We start from the raw sequence: 20,385 nt of genomic DNA, 5'->3' as shown, positions 1-20,385 counted from the left end.
ACCGCTGCAAGGCGCTGCCTTGTGGTCTGAGGCGGACGCACAGACGCAGTCCCAGGGCCCAGCAGGGCTCGGAGTCGGTGTCTCCTACTCTGCCTCCACCTGCCCCGGGGACAGCCTCTCCCTGATCCCTCACCTGTCCTGGGGACAAACTCCCATCGTCCCAGCCCTGCTCAATGCAGTTCCACACAGAATGTCAGAACCAGGCTGTGCGCCGTCCAGCGCAGGTGGGCGGGCAGCCACCTGTCACTGCACCGCAGCCACTGCGGCAGCCACCAGCTCAGGTCACAACACACGGTGAGACCGCCAGACCCATTCACTGCAGCCACAGCCCTGTACTTTCATTACCAACACTTTAAATCCCAAACACGGGGATCCACAATTATCTGTCAAATTTCATTTGGTTGATTTTGGTTCATCTCAACCTGTTAAAAGACAATTTCAAGTTCTATTGTGTCATATAGGATACATTATTCTTTACAGTGTTACATTTTACATCTTTTTGATAATGTGCAATTATGTGGTGATCAAATTCTGAACTAGGATTTTCAGAAACCGGTCCTCATGCTTTCCAGCAGGCTGGTGCTGAACGCGAGGCAAGAAAGGGGTGGGGCGTCGGGCTTCGCTCCTCCGGGCGGAACGATTGGACCTTTTATTTCACTCTGGAGCTTAGGTACGGCACAGATTTGACTGTGATGCTTGAATATGCTTTTATTCTGATGAAAAATATTTTATTCTCAACAAGTATGTATGTCATAAACTATTGGACAGAGAAGATGCCGTAAGAAATTTTGAGATGTTTCGAACTTTATTGAAAGCGTCTAGAAGGCCGAGACACCAGGTGGGAGACTCGAGATAGGAAAACGCTCTTTGAAGACCACGAAGTCTTTAACATCTGGAAGACACGGTCCTTTGTGGGCAGCATTCCTCTGGCAGCCCGTTGAGCCCTCTTTCCTATCAGCTGTTTCTGGGGCTTCGTCTCTGGTTATTCCGGTTCTGTTCTCTGGCTGCTCAGGAAGCCCTAAGGCACCCTAAGGTGGCCCTTTGCTCTCACCGTCCTCAGGAAGTGACACGCGGTGCGACTTTGGGGCTCCATCTGAGCTGGGCGTGTAGATGGCCACCACACGGTCACAGGATTTAACTCAGGGGCCCCGGGCCCTCTCCAGGCGCCGACCCCACCCCACCCCCCCACACCGCCACCTGCTCACCAGCCTCAAGCCCCCAGACGTGCCTGAAGTAACTGGAGTCCTAAGTCCCCAGAAGTCCTGTGTGCGATTTGTTTCTTTTTGTATCAAAGACAAAATTAACCCTTAAAAATTTGCAGAGTGCTGCATTCCCACTGTAACATGGATGCGATTAATGTCATTTTTCTACCCAAGGAACAGTGCTCCATGTCCACATGGCAATGCCCTCCACCCCTGTCAGGAAACACAGAGGGACGGTGTGGCCGGACTCCCCTCCCTCGTGAACAGGCTCACCCCTGGAGGACCCACCCGGCTCCCTTTCTTGACACAGAAACTTATTCTGGTCCATCTACTGCTGGTCCAAGTGCCATCCCTGTCCGGTCCCCAGCCCCTTCTCTGCGCTGTCTTTCTACCACCGCGTGGTGCTCTGTCCACCCTCTGGACTGGCTTACACCCTCCCGTAGCAGTGTGCAGCGTGAACAACCTCCTGGGCCTGGAAAAAACCATGATCCTGCCATGTGCTAACTGCGTACAGAGCATGGCCCCGGAGCACAGGTGAAGACGGACAGGGCCAGCAGCACCTTGCCCCAGCCTCTCCGCCAGCCTGGCGTGCGGAAGACTGCTGGGCACGTGAGCACGCCCCGGAGCCCGGCCCCCACTCACCCCTCGGTACTGGGGAGCCTGGCGCTTGCTGCAGTGAGCACGCAGAACTGGGGGTCGGGGAGCAGGCAGCTGGGGGTCTGGTCGGGAAGCCTGTCCTCCCTCCCCTTCATCTAGCTCTACATTCCTGGCCAACACCCTTCCGCCCTGTAACACGCCGGGGCCAGGCACTGAACGAGCCCGCCGACTCCGCTGTGAATGTCCAGCCCTGACCTCACCCGTCCCTTCCTGTGGACGGCTGGCTGCGCCAGCCTCTGGGCCTCAGCTCTGGCGACTGTGCGGCAGGCAGCGTCTGAGCACACCCCCGCAGACGTGCATACGGAAGCGCTCGTGCCCCGCCCCCGACCGGCTCGTCCTCCGAAAGGCTCGTCACAGGTCACAGCCACCTGCACTCAGGGAAACTGCTGCAGCCCCGCGCTGGGCGTCAGGCAGTGAAATCAGCAACAAAAGGCTCCAAACTGTGGGGAGCGTAGTGCCGACGAGACCGCGAGCGGCGCCGCTGTCCGCGTGGTGGGGAGCGGGCAGGCGGGGTGTCGCCCGGTCGGCCCTTGACCGGGACGTGTGCATCGCACGGCTGGTTTTCACCTCCGAGCACACGGAGAATGACCACGAAGGCACCATGTGCTACAAGACTTCGGTGAGCCCAGGAATGCTGAGCGGCCTTCCTGTCATCCACCCCATCCACCCACGAGGCTCTCCGCACTGTCTGCCCGACGCCCAGCTTCTCAAAGTGACAGTAACGACAGGGCTCAGACGGATGACAACCGCTCGCCAAACAGGCTGTCCCGGAACCTTGGAAATGACTCCTGGGGGGGGGGGGGCTGTGGCCGCCCCGTCCCGACCCCGGTGCCTGACTGGTCACCTCTGTCTTCCGGCCCCTCCGCCCTCCACCTCCGGCCCCGCCGCGCCTCTCGGCACTCCCGCTCGTGAGCTCCCAGGAAGGGCCGGCCGTCAGCCCTGCCGCCTTCACTCACGGCCTCTCACGGGCAGCTCGTGGGGGACAGGCCCTCGGCCGGGCGGGCGGCGGCCTTCTCCCTCCTTTCCGCGTCGGTCCGCCGGGCCCGCACGTCCTGTCCCCTTCCTCCTCTTGTACTCCACGACCTGCTTGCTGAGCGCCTCGTGGTCGATCCCGCACAGACTGGGGGGCACGGCAGAGCCCACGGCGTCGCTTGGCGATGGGGCGCCCGGGGCCTCAGGGTCCCTGGGGGGAGAAGCACAAATGAAGCGCCAGCGCGGCCTCGAGGGGGCCCCGGCTGGCGCCGCCCCCCGCCCCGCTGCCTGCGCGCTGGCTTCGCCACCAAGGGCCAAGCGGTGGCGTTCTCCAGCCCAGGGCCACCGAGACCGCACTCCCGGTGCCCGAGTGGCACGGGCCAGCCGCCGGGACGCAGCCCTGCACGCGGGCGGCGAACGCGCTGCCTCCCCACTCGGAGCCGCAGAGCGCCAGGCCAGGTCCACGCAACTGTGGGGGGGCCTTTCAGGCCCCCCAGTCGGGCTCCTGGGAGAGCGGGATAGAGTCTGCCCCGAGGGCGAAGCCAGCGCCCCTACCAGATCTGGCCTCGCGCGGCCTCGAACCCCCGAACTCTGCACCGACGGCCCCACGGCCTCGGTTCGCCTCCGCACGCGGGCTGCGGCTGGGACACAGGGCTCAGAGCTGCCCGGAGCCTCTGCTTGCGCTCAGCGGCCCCGAGGGCAGCGCCCACCGCCCACCGCCTGGCCGGTGTCCACGCGAGGCTGACACGGCCGGCCCCGCACACGCCCCTCGAGTCCCTGTGGCTTTCTCCAGGCCCCCCCGGCCGCCTATGGGAGCTGCAGTGCCGCCTCGCCCACCGCCGCGGCCTCTGGTCCCGGGTGCAGACCGCCCCCTCTCGGCCCCACTGCGCGCGGCTTCCACAGATGCTCCCGCCCCGGCGAGGCGCCATCATCACCAAGGGGCGAGGAGACGCTGGACAGCCCGACAGGCCAGTGCTGCGCCGGCGGCTGCCTGAGGCCCTGGCCGCGGCCCCGGGCGCGGTCGCCGGGCTGCTCCCAGGGCGGCTCGCAGGCGAGGCCGCCGCCCCCCCCACGGGGTCCGCCCCGCGTGGCCGCGCGGCGCGCGGGCGTCACCTGCGGCTGGTCCGCGGGTCGGCTTCTCCTTCGCCCGGCGAGCCGAAGTCAGCAACTGCCAGCAGCCGGTCCACCTGAGCGGGAAGAGAGGGAGCGACTCAGCCGCGCTCCTCGGCGCCCGCGCCCGGCCCCGGCTGGCTCCACCGCAGGCCTCCCGACCGCGCCACAGCTCATGCCTCTCAGCGACACCGACCCGATGCCAGGCGCGATCCGCAACCTGCCTTCAAACGCGTTATGTTAACAGCTATGTTTTCTGATAATGAAGTCTTTTTTTAAAAAAACTACATTTAAAACTTAAAAATGACTCAAATTAATGGGGAAAAACTCAGATATTAATTGAATTAAATAACTAACATTTACTGGTTTATCGAATGTTTCAGTTTTACCACAGAATTTGTGTGTTTCAGGAAAAAAAAGCCCCCGGCGCGGCACTGTGAAGTCACTGTCAGGGGTGTCTTCAAGTCTGGCAGAGGTGGTGGAGGGGCCTAACCCACGGGGCGCCCGCGGCGCTGCCACCCCAAGGACCTCGGCCCTGCACGCCCCGCTGCGGCCACCCGCACCGGCCTGCTCTGCCTGGCTCGCGGCAGTGACCGCTCCAGGTCCACCCAAGAGAGCCTGTCATTCTGCAGTGCATGGCACTGTCGCCCACGGTGCACCAAAGAAAAGTCGTCACGAACGTGAAAAGCAGACCAGGAAAACGCCGTGCACACCTTGGCCAACAGCAGAAACACCGGGCAGGACCTCAGGGAAGACGAGCGGCCAACAGGCACATGGGAAGATGGCCAGCGTCGCCAGCATGGAGGACACACACACTACCAGATGTGCCCACGCCAGGCAAGTGAACGCAGCCCCTGGCTCCAGCCCTTGGCGGCGGCAAGGTGGCCCCGCCGTTTCCTGAAAGAGACACACCTGCCACCCCTCAGTCTGACCTTAAGGAAGCAAAACATCCTTTACAAAAAGATTCTACACACATCAGCTTTACGCACAACAGCCTAAATCCAGAAAAAAAGACACACGGCCATCGGCAGGTGAGGTGTGAATGAGCTGCAGTGCGTTCGTGCAACGGAGACCCCTCACCAACCAACACGAATCACGTGCACGAGATGCGGACAGGGCTCCCAGCTCCGCTGAGCCAGCAGCCAGAGGCAGCGGGCAACCCCCTGCCAGGCTCTGGTTACGTGGAATTCCGGAGATCTGACCGGGGAGACTGATCCATGGGGCAAAAGAAGGTGGGTGGTCGGAGAGGTAACAGCCAGGTGAGTGGGGTGGCGGTCGCATGAAGGTGTGACTTGGTCCAAACTATGCACCAAAGAGCTTATTTTAGAAGTGTTTGCACAGAACTAAATGCAATCTCTCTGCGGGTTCACGTTCATTTTCCTAATGACAGTGATGCCAAGACCCCTGCCTGGATTTGTGGGCATAACATCAACACTGCTAGATGTTCCCTGGGGTTTAATCACGACAGGGCTCACAACGTCTCCTCTCCCAGATGCCTAGATGTGACCCAAAGGCCATCCTGAGATTGCGAAGCAAGCTTAAGAAGCTGCTGATGGCTGTTGCCCCTGGCGACCAGCTGCGAGTTCTCAGTACAGAGCGACAGGCGCATGACACAAACCGACTGACTGGGGAAAGACAAAAGCTCCACCCACAACCCCCGATTTTAACGTTTGTGGCTGTCGCTGGCTGGCTTCAAACCTATTCCAAATGTACGCAAGTGTTTGAAAAACACTGCATTGACTCACGCAAGAGAAAGCCGGTAAGGACTGTGCCCTCTGGTCCAGCCTTGCCTTCCTCTTAGCTAGAAAAAACAGGCTTCATGACAGAGTGCTGAGGCTCAACCTTCCTTTCGCCTCTGGCTCAACAGCTGAGCTCTGGGTACACACGGGGCCCACCATGACCACGTGACATGTGGTCTGACCATTGACCTCCTCTGGGCACACGTGGGACGTGGTGAGACAAACAACAGACAAGCCTGAGGCAGCTCCCCACACAAATACCTAGCCACACAGTCTCTGGAGAAAGGATTTCTCCAGAAACACCTGAGCTTCTCATGCGCCACCCTCTTTCCAGTGACTGTTCCCAGAAAGGAGCCCGCAGAGCCAGGGAGGGCCTTGGTGGCCACTCATGCTACCTCCCCAGGGAGCGACAGGTCCGGCGAGCGAGCAAGGGCTCAGCCGCCAGGAGAGACGGGAGCCTCCCCGGCCCGCCGTCCTGCGTGCAGGTGGGCCCTCACGGCCCCGGCCCTGCTGGACTCGGAACCAGGCCTGCGACTCACCTAGTTCCCTTCTCTGCCAAGGTTATTATTTGTGTGATGTTTTCAGCATCGCTCGTACAACGAAGAACAAAAGACAAACATGTCCAATTAGTTATTTTCCTATGTGGATCTAATTACTTAGTTCTACAATGAATAACAGCCATCTAATTATGATATAGTAAATGCTACTTCCTGGCTTTTTGACAAAACTTTTTAAAAGTCTAACATCTTAAAAACCACCAGATAAAATTTGTGAATATATTTATAGACTTTAACTTTTATAATTAACCTATATCTAAAGCAAGGAAAATATTGGAAAAGTCATAGTTACAAGACAGAATGTAAACCTGGTGAGCTGACGGTGCACAGTAACCACAGATGGACTGGAATCTCGGGAGCGGCGGGTGGGCGAGCAAGGGGCTGCTCTGCCTGCCTCCCATCCGCGAACCGAGAAGCACAGATCTGCTTTACTAGCTGCTGTCACAGGGGTAGGCGTTCACGGAGATTAAAGGTAGAAAGCAAGCCTGCCTCTGGCAAACTGGTCTGGCAACGGGAGCCTTGCTTTCCATTCGTACCCTTCGAGCTGTAACTTTTTAAAACTGGACACGGTGTCTTTTAGAAATCTTACTCACGTAAAAGTTTACGTTATCATTCCCCGATGGCCTCACCTCGGCGAGAGCTGCAGCTTCTTTGTCTTGCACGAACACGATAGGCGGCACATTCCTCAGAGTCTGCTGGGACATCAAAAGATGCCTGGAGAGAGACAAAGCAGGCTGATGCCACGGCGGCCGACGTTTGCTGGAGAGGCGGGGCAGTGCCAAGACAAAAACGTATGCCGGTCACGTGAAAACACAAGAGGTAAGACCTGCTTATTGCATTATTCAAAGGTGAAAACATCAGCCCACAAGTCTTTGTTGGCCAACTACACATTACAAAAAGGGTAAGAAATGCATCACCAGTTGTTTTCAATTCTCTAAATGCAACCTTTGAGATTCCAGTAAGTATTCTGATCTGAACGTATCGACATCCTCTTGAGCATCACTGTGGCCTTGGACCTGCAGCTGGGCAACAATGACCTGTCAGTGAGCCATCCTCCACTCAATGGGCATGCACTGGTAACACTGCCACATACGACGGTCCCAACCACCGTGTCGGCAGACAGGCAGTGATGTCTGCACTACCTAGTCAGGTCAATCTGGGTGTGAGCACAGGGTGAAAATGTGGCTGTGACTCAGAGCACATCTGTCAGTGGAAGACCTTGGGACACACTTATGGGAAAACCAACACTAAACCCTGGGTGATCAGAGGTTTGGGAACAGGGACATCCTACTTAACGGAATTTGATAACTACCTAAAATTAATCAGAAAACTATAGTTATCTCGACACTTATTGAAAACCCCTCATTTTAAAATTTCTGTTAAACGTAAAAAATGAAATCAACTGATCATTCTTTCACATACGAGTTTACAGACTCCTGGGAATACCTGCGATGGACATCGGTGACCACGAGGCAGGACGGCTAAGGAGACGGTGTGAAGACACCAGTGCGTGCATGACCGTGTGTGAGACTCCGACCTCCCAACACCGGCCACGCCCACGGCAACGACGGGCGGTGCAGGGGACGCCGCGGGGGACAGAGAGAAAGCAGGGAGGCAGGCCGGGTGCGTGCCACTCCTGAGCGTGCGGAGTGGCTGGGTCTCCGCGTTTAGTCTGAGGAGAGCACTGAGTGACTACTATCACCCGGCTCAGTTCTCAAAATCTTAGGATCCCTTTACACTCAAAAAATTACTGAGGACCCTAAAGAGCTTTTGTTTATGTGGGTTATAGCCATCAATATTTGCCATACTAGAAATTCAAACTGAGTATTTTAAAAATATTTATTTATTAATTCATTTAAAGTAAACCTGCTAAACATCCAGACATTTTTAATATAAAAACTATTTCCAAAATGTTTTTGAAAAGAGGGGCAGTGTTTACGTAGCTGCAAATTTCTTTCACACCCAGGTCGTGGCAGACAGCTGGTCTGCACTGGCATTCGCTCTGCTGATCTAATTTTTGGTTGAAAGATAAGTCTGGCCTCGCACAGATCTGTAACTGGACAATGAAGACTATGAACACCCTTCGAAGCACGGGGCTCTTCTTGACGCCACACGAACACGCAGCATGTGCTCGTTTTCAGGGCTGGTCGCGATGTGGACCGTGGTGGCAGGTCGCCGGGCACAGCCCAGCTGCTCGTGCGCTCTGCACTGATCTCCCCGGCACGTAACCGCAGCCTCGCACACCGGTCACCTGGGAAGACCGGCTCCCCAGGCTGTGCCCGCTGCAGAAGGCCCCCGCGTTCACCGGACCACACTGCACTGTTCATGGCACCACCGGTCTCGTGGAGTCTGTCGGTTCCAGAAAGCTGTCAAACGCACAGCGGTGGATACTAGTTTCCTAAAATTCTGATCTTCACTTGAAAGCCTGAATTTTATCACAGGCAACAAGTTGTCGGTTGCTTTCCCTGAGGTGACAGGTTCACTTGGTCGTTTGCAGAAAACATCTGTCAAGTACCCGTATCTGCAAACCACAGTTGGTTCACTTGCTCCTTCAAGAGAAAAAGTGACTATGGGACAGCTTGACCCTCAAAACCCCGAGAAGGAACCAGAGCCCCCATTCTGAGACTCGCTGACCTACTTATGGCTTAAACGGAAATGTAGATGACACTCTTTAGCTCTTTAGTTCAAGAAGACGCTGCCCAGTTTCCCGCCGAGGGCAGGCGCGGGCGCGGCTCACCTCATGTGCGCGGCGCTCCTCCGCAGCGCGGCCCCGGCGCGCGCGTCGCGCTCCGCCGACGGGGTGGCCTTCCAGTACACGCGGCAGGCGGAGAAGTCCGCCGTCAGGGACACCTGGGCCCGCCCCGAAGCACCGTCAGCACCGTCAGCACCGCCACAGGCCCCCGCCGCCCCGCGCACCCCCGCAGAAGCCGGGCAGGGACACCCAGACCGCACCCGGCCCAGCACCCCCAGGAGACCCTGCCCTGCCGCCTACTCGCCCCCTCCCTTAGCTGTCCACCACGGGGCAGAGGTGGCCCCTGCCCCCCCCTGCCCTGACCCAGGTGTCCCGACGTGGCAGCCCTCACGCGTGGGCAGAAGCGCGTGCTTGCACACCACACAGGTGCAGACACAGCCACATGGCCTACGCCGCTGGCCCGGCCTCTCCGGAGCTGCTGGGCCCGGCCCTCTACCTTGGACAGCTCCACGTTCAGGTCGCAGAGCTCTTGGCTCACTTCAGGGGTGCACAGCAAGTCGGTGAGCGCTTGGTGGAGGAGGCCGTTCAGGGCCCTCAGCCGCACGCTGTCTTCCTTCCTGGTCCTTGGCGAGGTGCCCTTAGTCAGAGACTCCAGCTGCGACGGCTTGTGAGTCTCCGGACACAACAGACACACAGCCGGCATTAGAATGTACCCCACACTGTACTACTTACAGAAGGGGCAGCGGGCAAGACCCTGAACGCCTCGGTAAACAAGGGGCAACTGTCGCGGCACAGTGTATTCTACAGAGCTGGCCCCTTCTGGATCTTACGCAGGTTGAAAGTACTGCCATTATAATGTTTCCCCAACGCGAATTGGAATATAAGCCACATATCATAAAACTCTCCCACTTAAAATGCACCATTCGGTGGCTTTTAATATAGAGCACATTTTTTCCTAATTAGAGCCAATTGTTATATAAACTATTATAGTATATTTATACATATGTGTTTTAAACACACACACACTAAAAACTGAATGGACATGATCTTATTAGAATTTGATAACAATATGACATTCTGGAAAACTTTAGAGTAATTTTTTTTAAGGTCAAAATTCCATGTTACCAACGCATCCAGCCCACTGCTACAGACCCGTCCCCTCCAGCACAGAAATGAGAGGGCCGCCAGGCTGGCACCTGGCTGACTTGGGCAGCCCTGTGCCCACCAAGGTTCCAAAGTGGCTCGTCGCCACTCCTCTGTACTTACCAAGTGAGGGCCCAAGGAAGGACCTTCATACCAGAATTTTTTTCTATGGGGAGAAAATAAGAACTGTGTTGGATATCAATAGCAAATTACAGAAGAAAAAGTTACATAAGTTAAGGCGGGCTTCTGGTACCACAACTGTTTCTCAGGGGCTGAACTTGGACACAGAAATCGTGAGACTGGGATCCAAGAAATTTAGATATCTAACTGACAACATGGTTGTGAGGGAGAGACAAAAGATGGTTTTAATGCACCCTCATAATTTTTTACTCAAAGTCCCAAAGGTAGAGAAAGAGAATCTTAAAAACACACCTAACAAAGGGCACGAGAGCACTGTGCTCTGCTGGACAAAGCTGTGTCCCAGGGGTTCAGGTCAGCGACTCACATTGCCACCTGTGTAACTGGGATCAAACAAGTGAGTGGGGGCAGGGTGGGGAGCCGGGCTGCTCAGTGTTGCCGTGGAGGTTACAGATGAGCAAGGAAAGGAGGCCGGAAGGGTCATGGGGTATGGGTAGAGCTGGAGATCTGTTTCACTTTTCAGAAACAGATGGTGACACACAGAAACATTCACAGGTAAGTGCATATACAGGGCTTAATATAAACACATTCTTTGCTGTCAGCTGAAAGGGCCTAAAAGACACACCCTGGTAGCAACGGGCATGCTCAGCTCTGAGGTCATGGTTTCTAATGCCACCCTCCAACACGGGAACCAGAGCTCCTTGGAGAAGTGGCTGTTCTGGAGCTAAGGCATCTTGCAGTGCCACAGAGAAGTGCTAAATAACTAACCCGTACCCGCCAAACTTTTGAGGTCTTCAAAACAGAGACAGTCTGGGTGAGAAACTGCCACAGTTAAAAGGAGCCTAAAAAGATGATGACTATGTAATGTGGTCCCTCAGTGGGACCCTGGAACAGATAAAGGACATGAGGTGAAATCTATGGGAGCATAAATAAAGTATGGGCTTCAGTTATTGACACTGTATCAATACTGGTTAATTACAACAAACGTGCCAGACTAAGGTAAAATGTTAACATGGGGGGAAACTGGGTGCGGCTTATGGGAACGCTGTACTGTGCCAATTTTTCAATAAACCTAAAAATATTTTTAAACAGTCTACTACAACAAAAACAAAAAATATATCCCGACAAACTACCTGTAGTCCACAAATTACGCCCACATGGAAAGCATTAACATAGAAAGAAAATGTCTCGTATTTTTCTGATTTCCCTCTTTAATTAATGAAACTACTCTCCTGAAAAATTCTCCTGATAAAAAGAATTAACGTAAATCTATACATCACTTTGTTTCATACGTTCAGGATGTACTGTTAGTTTTCAGAAGACTTAAAACTATTACCTGAACTGTGAAAGAACAGAAAAAGGGCTGGGTAGGAAAACGGCAATGTTAAACGGAGAGCTGGAATTGCTAGTGACCTTTCGACGATCACTGGCCGACAAGCAAAGGCTGAGCTTGCTGGCCGGGCGCTGGGGGCCAGGGCCGCGCGGTCCTGGTCCTCCGCGCGGACCCCGGGCCCGTGGGCACCGCCCCAGCCCGCAGGTCCCCTACGTTGAGCGCACCGCCCCCCTTCCCCCACCCCGCACTCGGGGCGCGTTACTTGGTTTTTGATGCAAATTTCTTGAGCAGGTTCTTGCCGCAGGAGACCGGCGAGCCGTGCAAGTCTCGGGCGCCGCCCAGAAGCCCTGAGTGATGGGCACCAGGCAGCGCCTGGAACCCCACGCGGACGGACCCCAGCCAGTACGCCAGCACGCTCATGGCTGCCGGGGAAGCGCTGTGGCGCGGCGACGACGAGCCTGCAGGACGGGCGCGCGGACCTGAACCCGCGGGGCGGGGCGACACGGGCGGGGCGGGGCCTGGAGGACGTGAAGGGGAGGGGCGGGGCCTGGAGGACGTGAAGGGGCGAAGCCTGGAGGACGTGAAGGGGCGGGGCCTGGAGGACGTGAAGGGGCGGGGCGGGGCCTGGAGGACGAAGGGGCGGGGCGGGGCCTGGAGGACGGGGAGGGGCGGGGCGGGGCCTGGAGGACGGATGGGCGGGACGCGAAGCTGCGGGACGGAGCGACCTGCCTGTGGGACGATGTGCGTACGGAGCGGTGCCGAGAGATGGGAACGATGTGGGCGGGAAGGGACCCGAAGAACGGAGAGACGGGACGTGAGGGGGCGGGGTGACGCGGGGCGGATCCTAGAGGATAGGTACGAGAGACGTGAAGCGGCGGAGCGACGTGCGGGACGGGGTGACGCGACGGGGCGGGGCCTGGAGTTGGCGGGGCGGGGCCGAGAGGCAACGTGGACTCGCAGGTGGAACGCTCGCTCCCACCAGGCTGCCGCGACGGGTTTACGCAAGTCACCAAGCTAACCGAGAAGATGCTTTCAGCTCCCCTACCGCAAAATAGCAAATGAAGAGAGCAGGGAGGTGCGCGCTCTTCGCTGGGTAGCTTACGTGCGACGGGACAGCCTGTAGTGCAGCCCCTGCTGCCTACACAATTACCCGGGACTCGTGTTTCTGCCTGTTTCCAGGGCCAACTCGTTTGCTCATGCCCGAAAGTTTTCTTCCTAGGTACCACCTCCTCACTAGGATACCAAGAGGACAACGGATCCAAAACCACTCCGGAAAGGCGCGGTCCCTGGTAACCCCGGCCGCAGAGCCGGCTCTCTCCCCAGTTGTTCCGCGCGCTGATCGCTAGCTGTTTGGTTCTCCCCCACTAGTAAGTAAATCCCCTGAGAGGGGTTCTTTGTTCCCTACAGTAGCCCCAGCACTTAGAACAGGACTTGGCACCTAGAATGTGCTCAATATTCATTTTTTAAATGATCGAAAGAAACGAATAGGGATTAGGGTATCAGGGAGACTATGTAATCCAAGAGGCTGTCAGAATTTAACAGGATGGAAAGCAACAGCCTCCTGGGACATCCGCAGACCTACCCCAGGGTTTTAATCCAAATGTAATTACTTGCAGGACGTTAGACAAGTAACCCTCTATTCAGATGCACTGTGAGTGATCATAGACTCCCCTCGTGGAGCTGCCTTGAGGGTGGAGTGAGAATTTAGCAGCTCTCAATAGATGGTGACTATTATTACCATTCTTAAAGTTTTTCAGATAAAATAATATTGAACCAACCTACATAATGGACTCTAACATAAGTACACAAATATTTTTTTCTATTTTATCTGCCATGTTTTCATCCCTGTGAAGTCTCAGCTCACATAAATCATTTAAGTAGCACTTCACTGGGAATGGGAAGCCCATCAAGAGAAGCCAGTATGCTTTCCACCAAATTTTCCATCATCTGTCATCTGGCTTGATGAGTTGCACTTCCAATGTGAGGTGTCAGAATGATGTTCTTCAACTTCAGCAAAGGATGACCTCTGAAATACAGATGAATTGAGGAAAAGCATTCAGAGCTGTTCTGTCTCCTGAACGTCTTACTCCTGTTTCACACCCCATACTGAGAAGAACAGCTATAGGATGCTTTATGGCATACTTTAATTACACCTAGCTATGACCACCTCTCATCTAACCCCCGTATGAGGGACCCTACATTTTTGGGTGCTAACACCTATTAGTACACAATGGCACAAAATGTGTGGTGGATTAAACACTGGCACACAAGACAGAAAAGGGCCTTGGGGGAGATAGGTGCTGGTCCAGGCATCACAGGACAAGCTGGATGTGCCTTTAATGAGTGGCATTCAGAGGGCAAAGATTTATTAACCAGAATTAGCAGATTAGACAGGGGTCTCTTCCAGAAAGAAGGCAAAGGATGGGAGTCAGCCTAGAGAGATGATGAGGTTTTAGTGGAGCTGGTCAGACAGACTACAGATAATGATGGATAACAGTAGAACCGCTGGGAAAGGGCTGCGACCTACCCCAACAGGGCCTCCTGTTCAATACAGAAGCCAAAGGAGCCATGTGGCAATGACCCTCCATCCTAGCTACTGCAGCTCAAAGGGCAGACTTTTGGGAAGTGTATGGACCCCAAAACCTATGGACATTCTCTGGGGCACTCGTATCAATGCACTAGGACTGCCCTACCCCCCAGGACTGATAGCAGGAAGAAAGACATCCTATAGTATAGTCAGCGGGGGTGAGAACTACTCTTCCCTCCTATAAAACAGCACACACTGGAAACCAGGCTCAGGAAGAGGCCGTGAACTGAGACAGGGTGACTGCCTTAGTCCCAGCTGAGCGGGGACCTGCCGAACTAAATATAACACTGTATAGCATTAAAAAGCCTAAAACGGCAGCCTTCATTGCTTATCTAAAGCCTGGTGGTGCTTTCCAGTGAATGTCCGTGGTGGCATGAGCGCTACCATATAAGAAACCTGCTGTATAATAAACAATCTTGGACATTTATCAACTGTTGATATGAAAAGGAAAAAAATCTCAATCTGGGGAAAATTTTTCAATGGAAACAAGTCACAGCCACATTTCTAGGTAATCGTAAAAATACCACAATCCTTTTCTGGACTGTCAATCCTACTTTCTGGAAAGAGTAGGGGAGTTGCGTGGAAAACAGAGGGACCACACATCCGACGTGATTTAAGGCAGTGATGGTTCACTGCAAGCCCGCTGCCCAGTCTCACCTGCATCTCCTATTGTGGTACAGAATCTTCATGTCAAACGCCTTGGCCCTCTGAGCAACCTTGTAGCTGATACTGCCCATGCCGACGATCCCCAGGGTGGCGCCAGTCACTTCCTGACCCATCCAGTTTGTGGCAAAGTTCTCTGTATCTGGCGAGATGGCCACTTGGTGACCTAAGATACACGACGTGACAGCGGGAGTGGAGATGGCACCACTCAGAAACCCATGACCGTTCCTGGGACCTTTTTCAAAGTTGACGAGGGGAGAGGATGCTGGTGGCCGCCCATGGCTCTCATGCATCTCATTCTGACACAACGTTCCTGCAAGGGAAGAAAGCGGGGCCAGACAGCCATGTCCTCGTGCAGAACCAGCACCTCCTGGTAGAATGCTAGAAACAGCCGCTGTGTTCACCTCAAGGAAGGGTTTTGGTCCAAGTTCATCGGTTTGGGGTGTCTGTGTGTGAGTGATTGTGTGCGCATGTGTGACAGTGCAACTGGGTGTCAAGTGTGGCTGTTCTGTGCGTGCGACTATTGTGTCTGTGTGCATTTGCATATGTGACTCCTCTGTGTGTGTGTGTGAACCAGCATTCAGAGTCAGAAAGAGCCTGGTTCTTGCTTCTCTTTCCCCTGCACTTCACACTACACCGCCCTTCTTGAGGACAGTCTCCGATGCTCCCAGGGACGCCCAGTGTGTGGGCAGGTGGGTCGTGCCTGCCCACCTGTAAGCCTCCCCCCACAGCAGCGCACTGCCCACCAAGGAGTGGGCCCCAGGGCACCTCCGCTGGCACCCCCAGGAGAACACATGGTCTCTTCAGCTATCCTGTAATCTAATCCTCACCTGCTTTCTCTCACCTTCATTTAATCTTCCTCACATTCCCTCCTTGATGCAAAACAAAACAAAACAAAACAAAATAAAAACAAACAAAAATCCCTGCAAACTCATTCTGGAGAGCATTTGAGATCTTGCCTCCCTGCAGTTGTCAGTTTGGGCTCAAATAAACTCTCATAAAAATTCTCTACACGTTTGGAATTTCTTACATTGGCATGATAAGTTTTTACTGTGAAAGTAAAAGACATTTATTATCATCTGTCTAATGAATTAAATAATGTTTTATATTCCTTGTTACTAATTAAAAATAAGAAATATCTAACATTTTATAGCTTTACTCCAAAAAGCTGGTTGTGTTTCAGGAATTGAGGCTAATGGATGAGTTTTATCTTTAAGTCATGAACTTAGCTAAAAATGTTTAAAATTCATTCAAAGCTCAGAGTGTAATTAGTTAAAAAAATCTTTTTGGACTTTGAGTAGATTAAAGGAGCATTATTCAAGATAAGATTCTAGTTTATTTTCACAGACGGGTGGCTTGGTTCCTGACTTGCGTCACAGAGCAGCGACATATACCCACCACGCCATTGTCAGTGGTCTTATGTGGAAAAGATGCAAGATTCTCCAGGTGACTCGGAGCTGCCCCACGTGCTGAGAGGGAGTGGGACTCCCCGTGGGGAGAATGGCAGCAGCGGTGACGGGAGCACTCGGCAGATGCCCGGCCCTGGCCTTTCTTAGCCTCTTTCTCTCACTCTATAATGCCCCTCCAAAGCTGGCTTTTGTTTACCCTCCCTGCCAAACCTGCCGTCTTGTCCTCTCCAACCCCTTTTAAAGTCTACTCTCGTCTCGCTTTACCAGTAGTTTTCTGCCCCTTCCATGAGTATAAAATCGAGGTCACTTGTTCTCTGTTTCTCACAGACACCTGGCTCAGAACCTGCACAAGACTCAGAAAACAGGCTGAAAAAAAGAATTTCCCTTAATAAGGAGAGAGGCGATGCCACCGTTAGCCCCTCTGCTTTCTTATCAACCTTAGCAAATTTGGGATTTAATGGGAAATTATCTGATCAGTACATGACCAGATAAGGGGACCTAAAAGACCAAGGTATGCCAAATGGTTTACAGATTTTGTAACAATCTGCCTGCTGGCTCAGGATTAAAGAACACTGCACTGTTTGTACTTTTTATACGAAGTTTCTTCAGTCACCATGTATCAACAAATCCAATGTAATTTAAAACCAATACCATCACAATGTACTTCAGCAAAAACAGGTGCTGTACGCCTAAAAAACTGGATTTGTGTTAGGGAGAAAACTATGAACTAAAATCTGATATGGGTACCTGAATTTTACTCATTTAAAGCTTAACCTGTCATTGCTTGTAACTTAGATAAATAATAAATACCTATCCAAATCGAATGTTAAATTCTGGCAGAGTCCCTGAAGCCACCTCAATCCTCTCCCAAACGAGGGAGGTATAAATAATAACAACATTGGACTTTCCCTGTTACGTCCTTTAGGCTTCCTCAATGCGGGTCAGAATGGGTCTTAGGATTCTAGTGCAGACCACCTGTCCCAGAGCTCCGTCCAGCCTCCGGCCCACGCCATGACATCCGAGGTGCACATTTACCTTATGAAACAACCTCAAATTTAAGGAGCCCTTTCGTGGAAACCAGCTTCCCGGAAATGGCCTTGACAGTGAACGCCAAGGGTCTAAAAGCAGAGAATTCCCAGCTGCCCAGCACGCCCTACCTAGCCCCAGATCCCGCCCCGATGGCCCCGCTCCAGGCTGTGGCCCACTGCCCCCCCGGCCCCGCCCAGGCCCGGCCCCGCCCAGGCCCGGCCCCGCCCAGGCCCAACCGCCAGCACCCTCTTGCCCCAGGCCCCGCCCCACTTGCCCCGCCCCAGGCTGCGGTCCGCCCAGCGCCCAGGCCCCGCCCCTCTTCGCGCCGCTCGCTCCCCTCCCCTCCGCGGCCTCCGCACGGCCTCCCCGTCGACCGCGCTGCCCCCGCCCAGGCCCCGCCTCCCCGAACGGAGAGGCCCCGCCCCCAGGCCGCGCGGAGCGGGCCACGCCTCCACTTTAGCTTCCGGCCGGAGTCTCGGAAGTTGCGGGGGGCTGTGGGGAGCACCGGAAGTGCACTTGCGCGCGGTGGCCCAGAAGGACTTTGTTGCCGTGGCGACGGGGATAGCGCTTCGGATGGGGTCTCCTTCCGGAACGCTGGGGAAGCCCCTGGGCCTGGTCAGGGCCTGGTGGGTGCGTGCGGCCTGCGTGCTGGGGAAGGTCGGCCGCGGTGACCGCCGCGTGGCAGGTGTGAGCACGCGGTGCGTGGTGGGGGACGGCACACCTCCGGGCTAGGAATCTGGGGGTCGCGTTTAAAGCGCCTCAAGTTGTATGTTTAATAATTTCAAATCCACGTTTATGACAAGTGAATTTGTTTTAGTACATCTGATTATGACAAAGACAAAATGTTGCTTTGATATTAGAACCAAACTAAGTCAGGCTACACCTGTTTTTCCCAGTCAATGAAAGAGAAACTTTATCGAAGCCCCTGGGCCAAGAGGTTTGGGCAGAGGCCGCAGGGGGGCCCTATCTGACCTTACGAGTAGGTTGTTGGTGTGGCCACACTTCTGGCAGTTGACAGCACGGGATGCAGGCGGGCATAACGCTTGCGGCAGACCCTGTCGCACTTGTACTTCTGGGCAAGCTGTCGGAGGGAGGGCTCCATGCTGCCCTGCAGAAAGAGCACCAAGTGCAGGCTGGACTTCTTGATATTTTAGTCTGAGAGAGTGCGGCTATCTTCCAGCCGTTTGCCTGCAAAAATCAGACGCTGCTGGTCAGGTGGGATGCCCTCCTTGTCTTGGATTTTAGCTTTGATGTTTTCAGTGGTGTCACTGGGCTCGACCTCGTGTGATGGTCTTGTCCCAAGGTCAGGGTCTTCACAAAGATCTGCATCTCTGCATTTGCTGGGCAGACTGCTCTGCGGCACTGCTGAAGAGGAAGCACCTGTTCTTGATAAGCAGCAGTCCAGCTGTTGAGGGGCCCCTCTGGGGGCTTATCAATAAGAACATATGGAGACACCACCATGGCAAAGGACATTTAGACTGCAAATACTGAGAGTTTGTAAGAACTCAAGAGTTTTGGTTTGGGTGAGTCGACCCTTTCTAACCTAAAATCTCTCTGAAAACCCTTGGGGCATTCCCGCATGTCCTGGCATTCTTCCTGGACAGTGGTTTATAATAAACCACGGGGAACGATGGCAGCCTGCCTAGCATCACTGCAAGGTTGCAGAATGCGAGATCAGTATATAAAAATGTATTTCTATACACTAGTTGGGAATAACCTGAGAATATTTAAAATAATTCCATCTAGATAGCATCAAAAATAACAAAATACTTAGGAATAAATCTAACAAAAGTGCAAGATATGGGCACTGGATACTAAGGCATAGATATTAAAGATCGAAATAAATGTAAAGACATCCCACATCCATCGATTAGAAGACAAAATTGTTAAGATAGCAGTACTCCCTAAACTGGTGTACAGATTCAACACAATCTCTACCAAAATCGCAGCTGCCTTTTCTGCAGAAATTGACAAATCCAAAAGTTACCATGGAATGCAAGGGACCCAGAAAAGTCAAACCAATCTTGATCAAAACCTGAGGACTCACTTCCTGATATCAAGAGTCACTACAAAGCTACATTAAACAAGACAGTGATACTGACATAAGACTTCACAAACAGATCAATGGAATAGAATTGACACCACATAAATAAATCCTTAGACAGTCAATTGATTTGCAACAAGGGTGCCAAGGCAATTTGATGGGGAAATCATAATCTTTCCAATAAATGGTGTAAGACAACTGGATAGCCACATACAAAAGAATAAAGTTGGATGCCTACTTAACATACAAAGAAATTAACTCAAAATGATCATACAACTAATATAAGAATTAAAAGTATAAAACTCCTATAAGAAAACATAAACATTTGTGACCTTAGAATGCTTTCTTTGATATAACACCGAAAGCACAAGCAGCAACATAAATTGGACTTAATACTTAAAACCTTTGTTCTGCAAATACCAAACGGAAAAGTCATTCCACACAATGGGAGGAAATATATACCTGGTGAGGGTAGAGTTGCTTCCACAACTCTGTGAAGAACCACTTTACCTTAAGTGAGTGAATCTTCTGTGAGTGGTATCCCCACAAGGTTTTTTAACAGACATTTGAAGATGGATAGTGATGATGGTTGCAAATGACACCGAATGCTTAAACACGGTTAAAATATAAACTCATATGTATTTTACCACAATAAAGAATGTGAAACAATGTTTCAGTAAATTATTTGGGGATGTTTGAGTCTTATGCAGTAGCTTGGAGTACTTTTCTGTTAAGAAACTGCTTTTGACAAGCAAAGCAAACGTTTCAATGTCGGGAAAGCATGACCGCCAAAATGACTAATCCGGGGCGGGGCGTGAGCGGGACCAGCCATCCCCTACAGGTGCCCTCCACGGTCCGCCCCGCCTACGGCGCTCGCGGTGTCCTCTGTTCTGCGCCGCCCCCTCCCCGGTCACAGTGGCACCGCGGCGAAGTCCGGTCTCCGACGCCCTGACGGGACAGGTAACAGGTCTGATACGGCGGGGGCCCGGGTCTGCGGGGCGGCGATCTCACAGGCGCGGCGACCACCGGGGGCGACCGCGGGACCTGCACTGCCTCCCGACCACGGGCGCGCACGCGCACGGCGGACGCACGCACGGCGGACGCACGCAC

General features: G+C 53.7%; 2 protein-coding genes and 1 pseudogene across 2 annotated transcripts; all 3 read right to left on the bottom strand.

Moving 5' to 3' along the window:
- Positions 1–693: 693 nt before the first annotated feature.
- Positions 694–11,998, bottom strand: RBFA (ribosome binding factor A). Its single transcript, XM_016126534.2, is given in 9 exon segments — positions 694–2,842; positions 2,845–2,894; positions 2,896–3,042; positions 3,945–4,018; positions 6,867–6,951; positions 8,975–9,087; positions 9,426–9,602; positions 10,196–10,238; positions 11,806–11,998. Coding segments are annotated over 9 exon segments (882 nt in total). The 5' UTR covers positions 11,964–11,998; the 3' UTR covers positions 694–2,807.
- Positions 11,999–13,345: 1,347 nt separating this feature from the next.
- On the bottom strand, positions 13,346–15,713 carry LOC107500849. Its single transcript, XM_036229033.1, is given in 2 exon segments — positions 13,346–13,632; positions 14,785–15,713. Coding segments are annotated over 2 exon segments (774 nt in total). The 5' UTR covers positions 15,339–15,713; the 3' UTR covers positions 13,346–13,412.
- Positions 15,714–18,057: 2,344 nt separating this feature from the next.
- LOC107500848 lies at positions 18,058–20,354 on the bottom strand (annotated as a pseudogene).
- Positions 20,355–20,385: the final 31 nt, after the last annotated feature.

The sequence above is a fragment of the Rousettus aegyptiacus genome, unplaced genomic scaffold (genome assembly GCF_014176215.1).
Source record: "Rousettus aegyptiacus isolate mRouAeg1 unplaced genomic scaffold, mRouAeg1.p scaffold_m13_p_12, whole genome shotgun sequence".
Lineage (NCBI taxonomy): Eukaryota > Metazoa > Chordata > Mammalia > Chiroptera > Pteropodidae > Rousettus > Rousettus aegyptiacus.
This window is presented reverse-complemented; position numbering and strand designations above follow the sequence as displayed.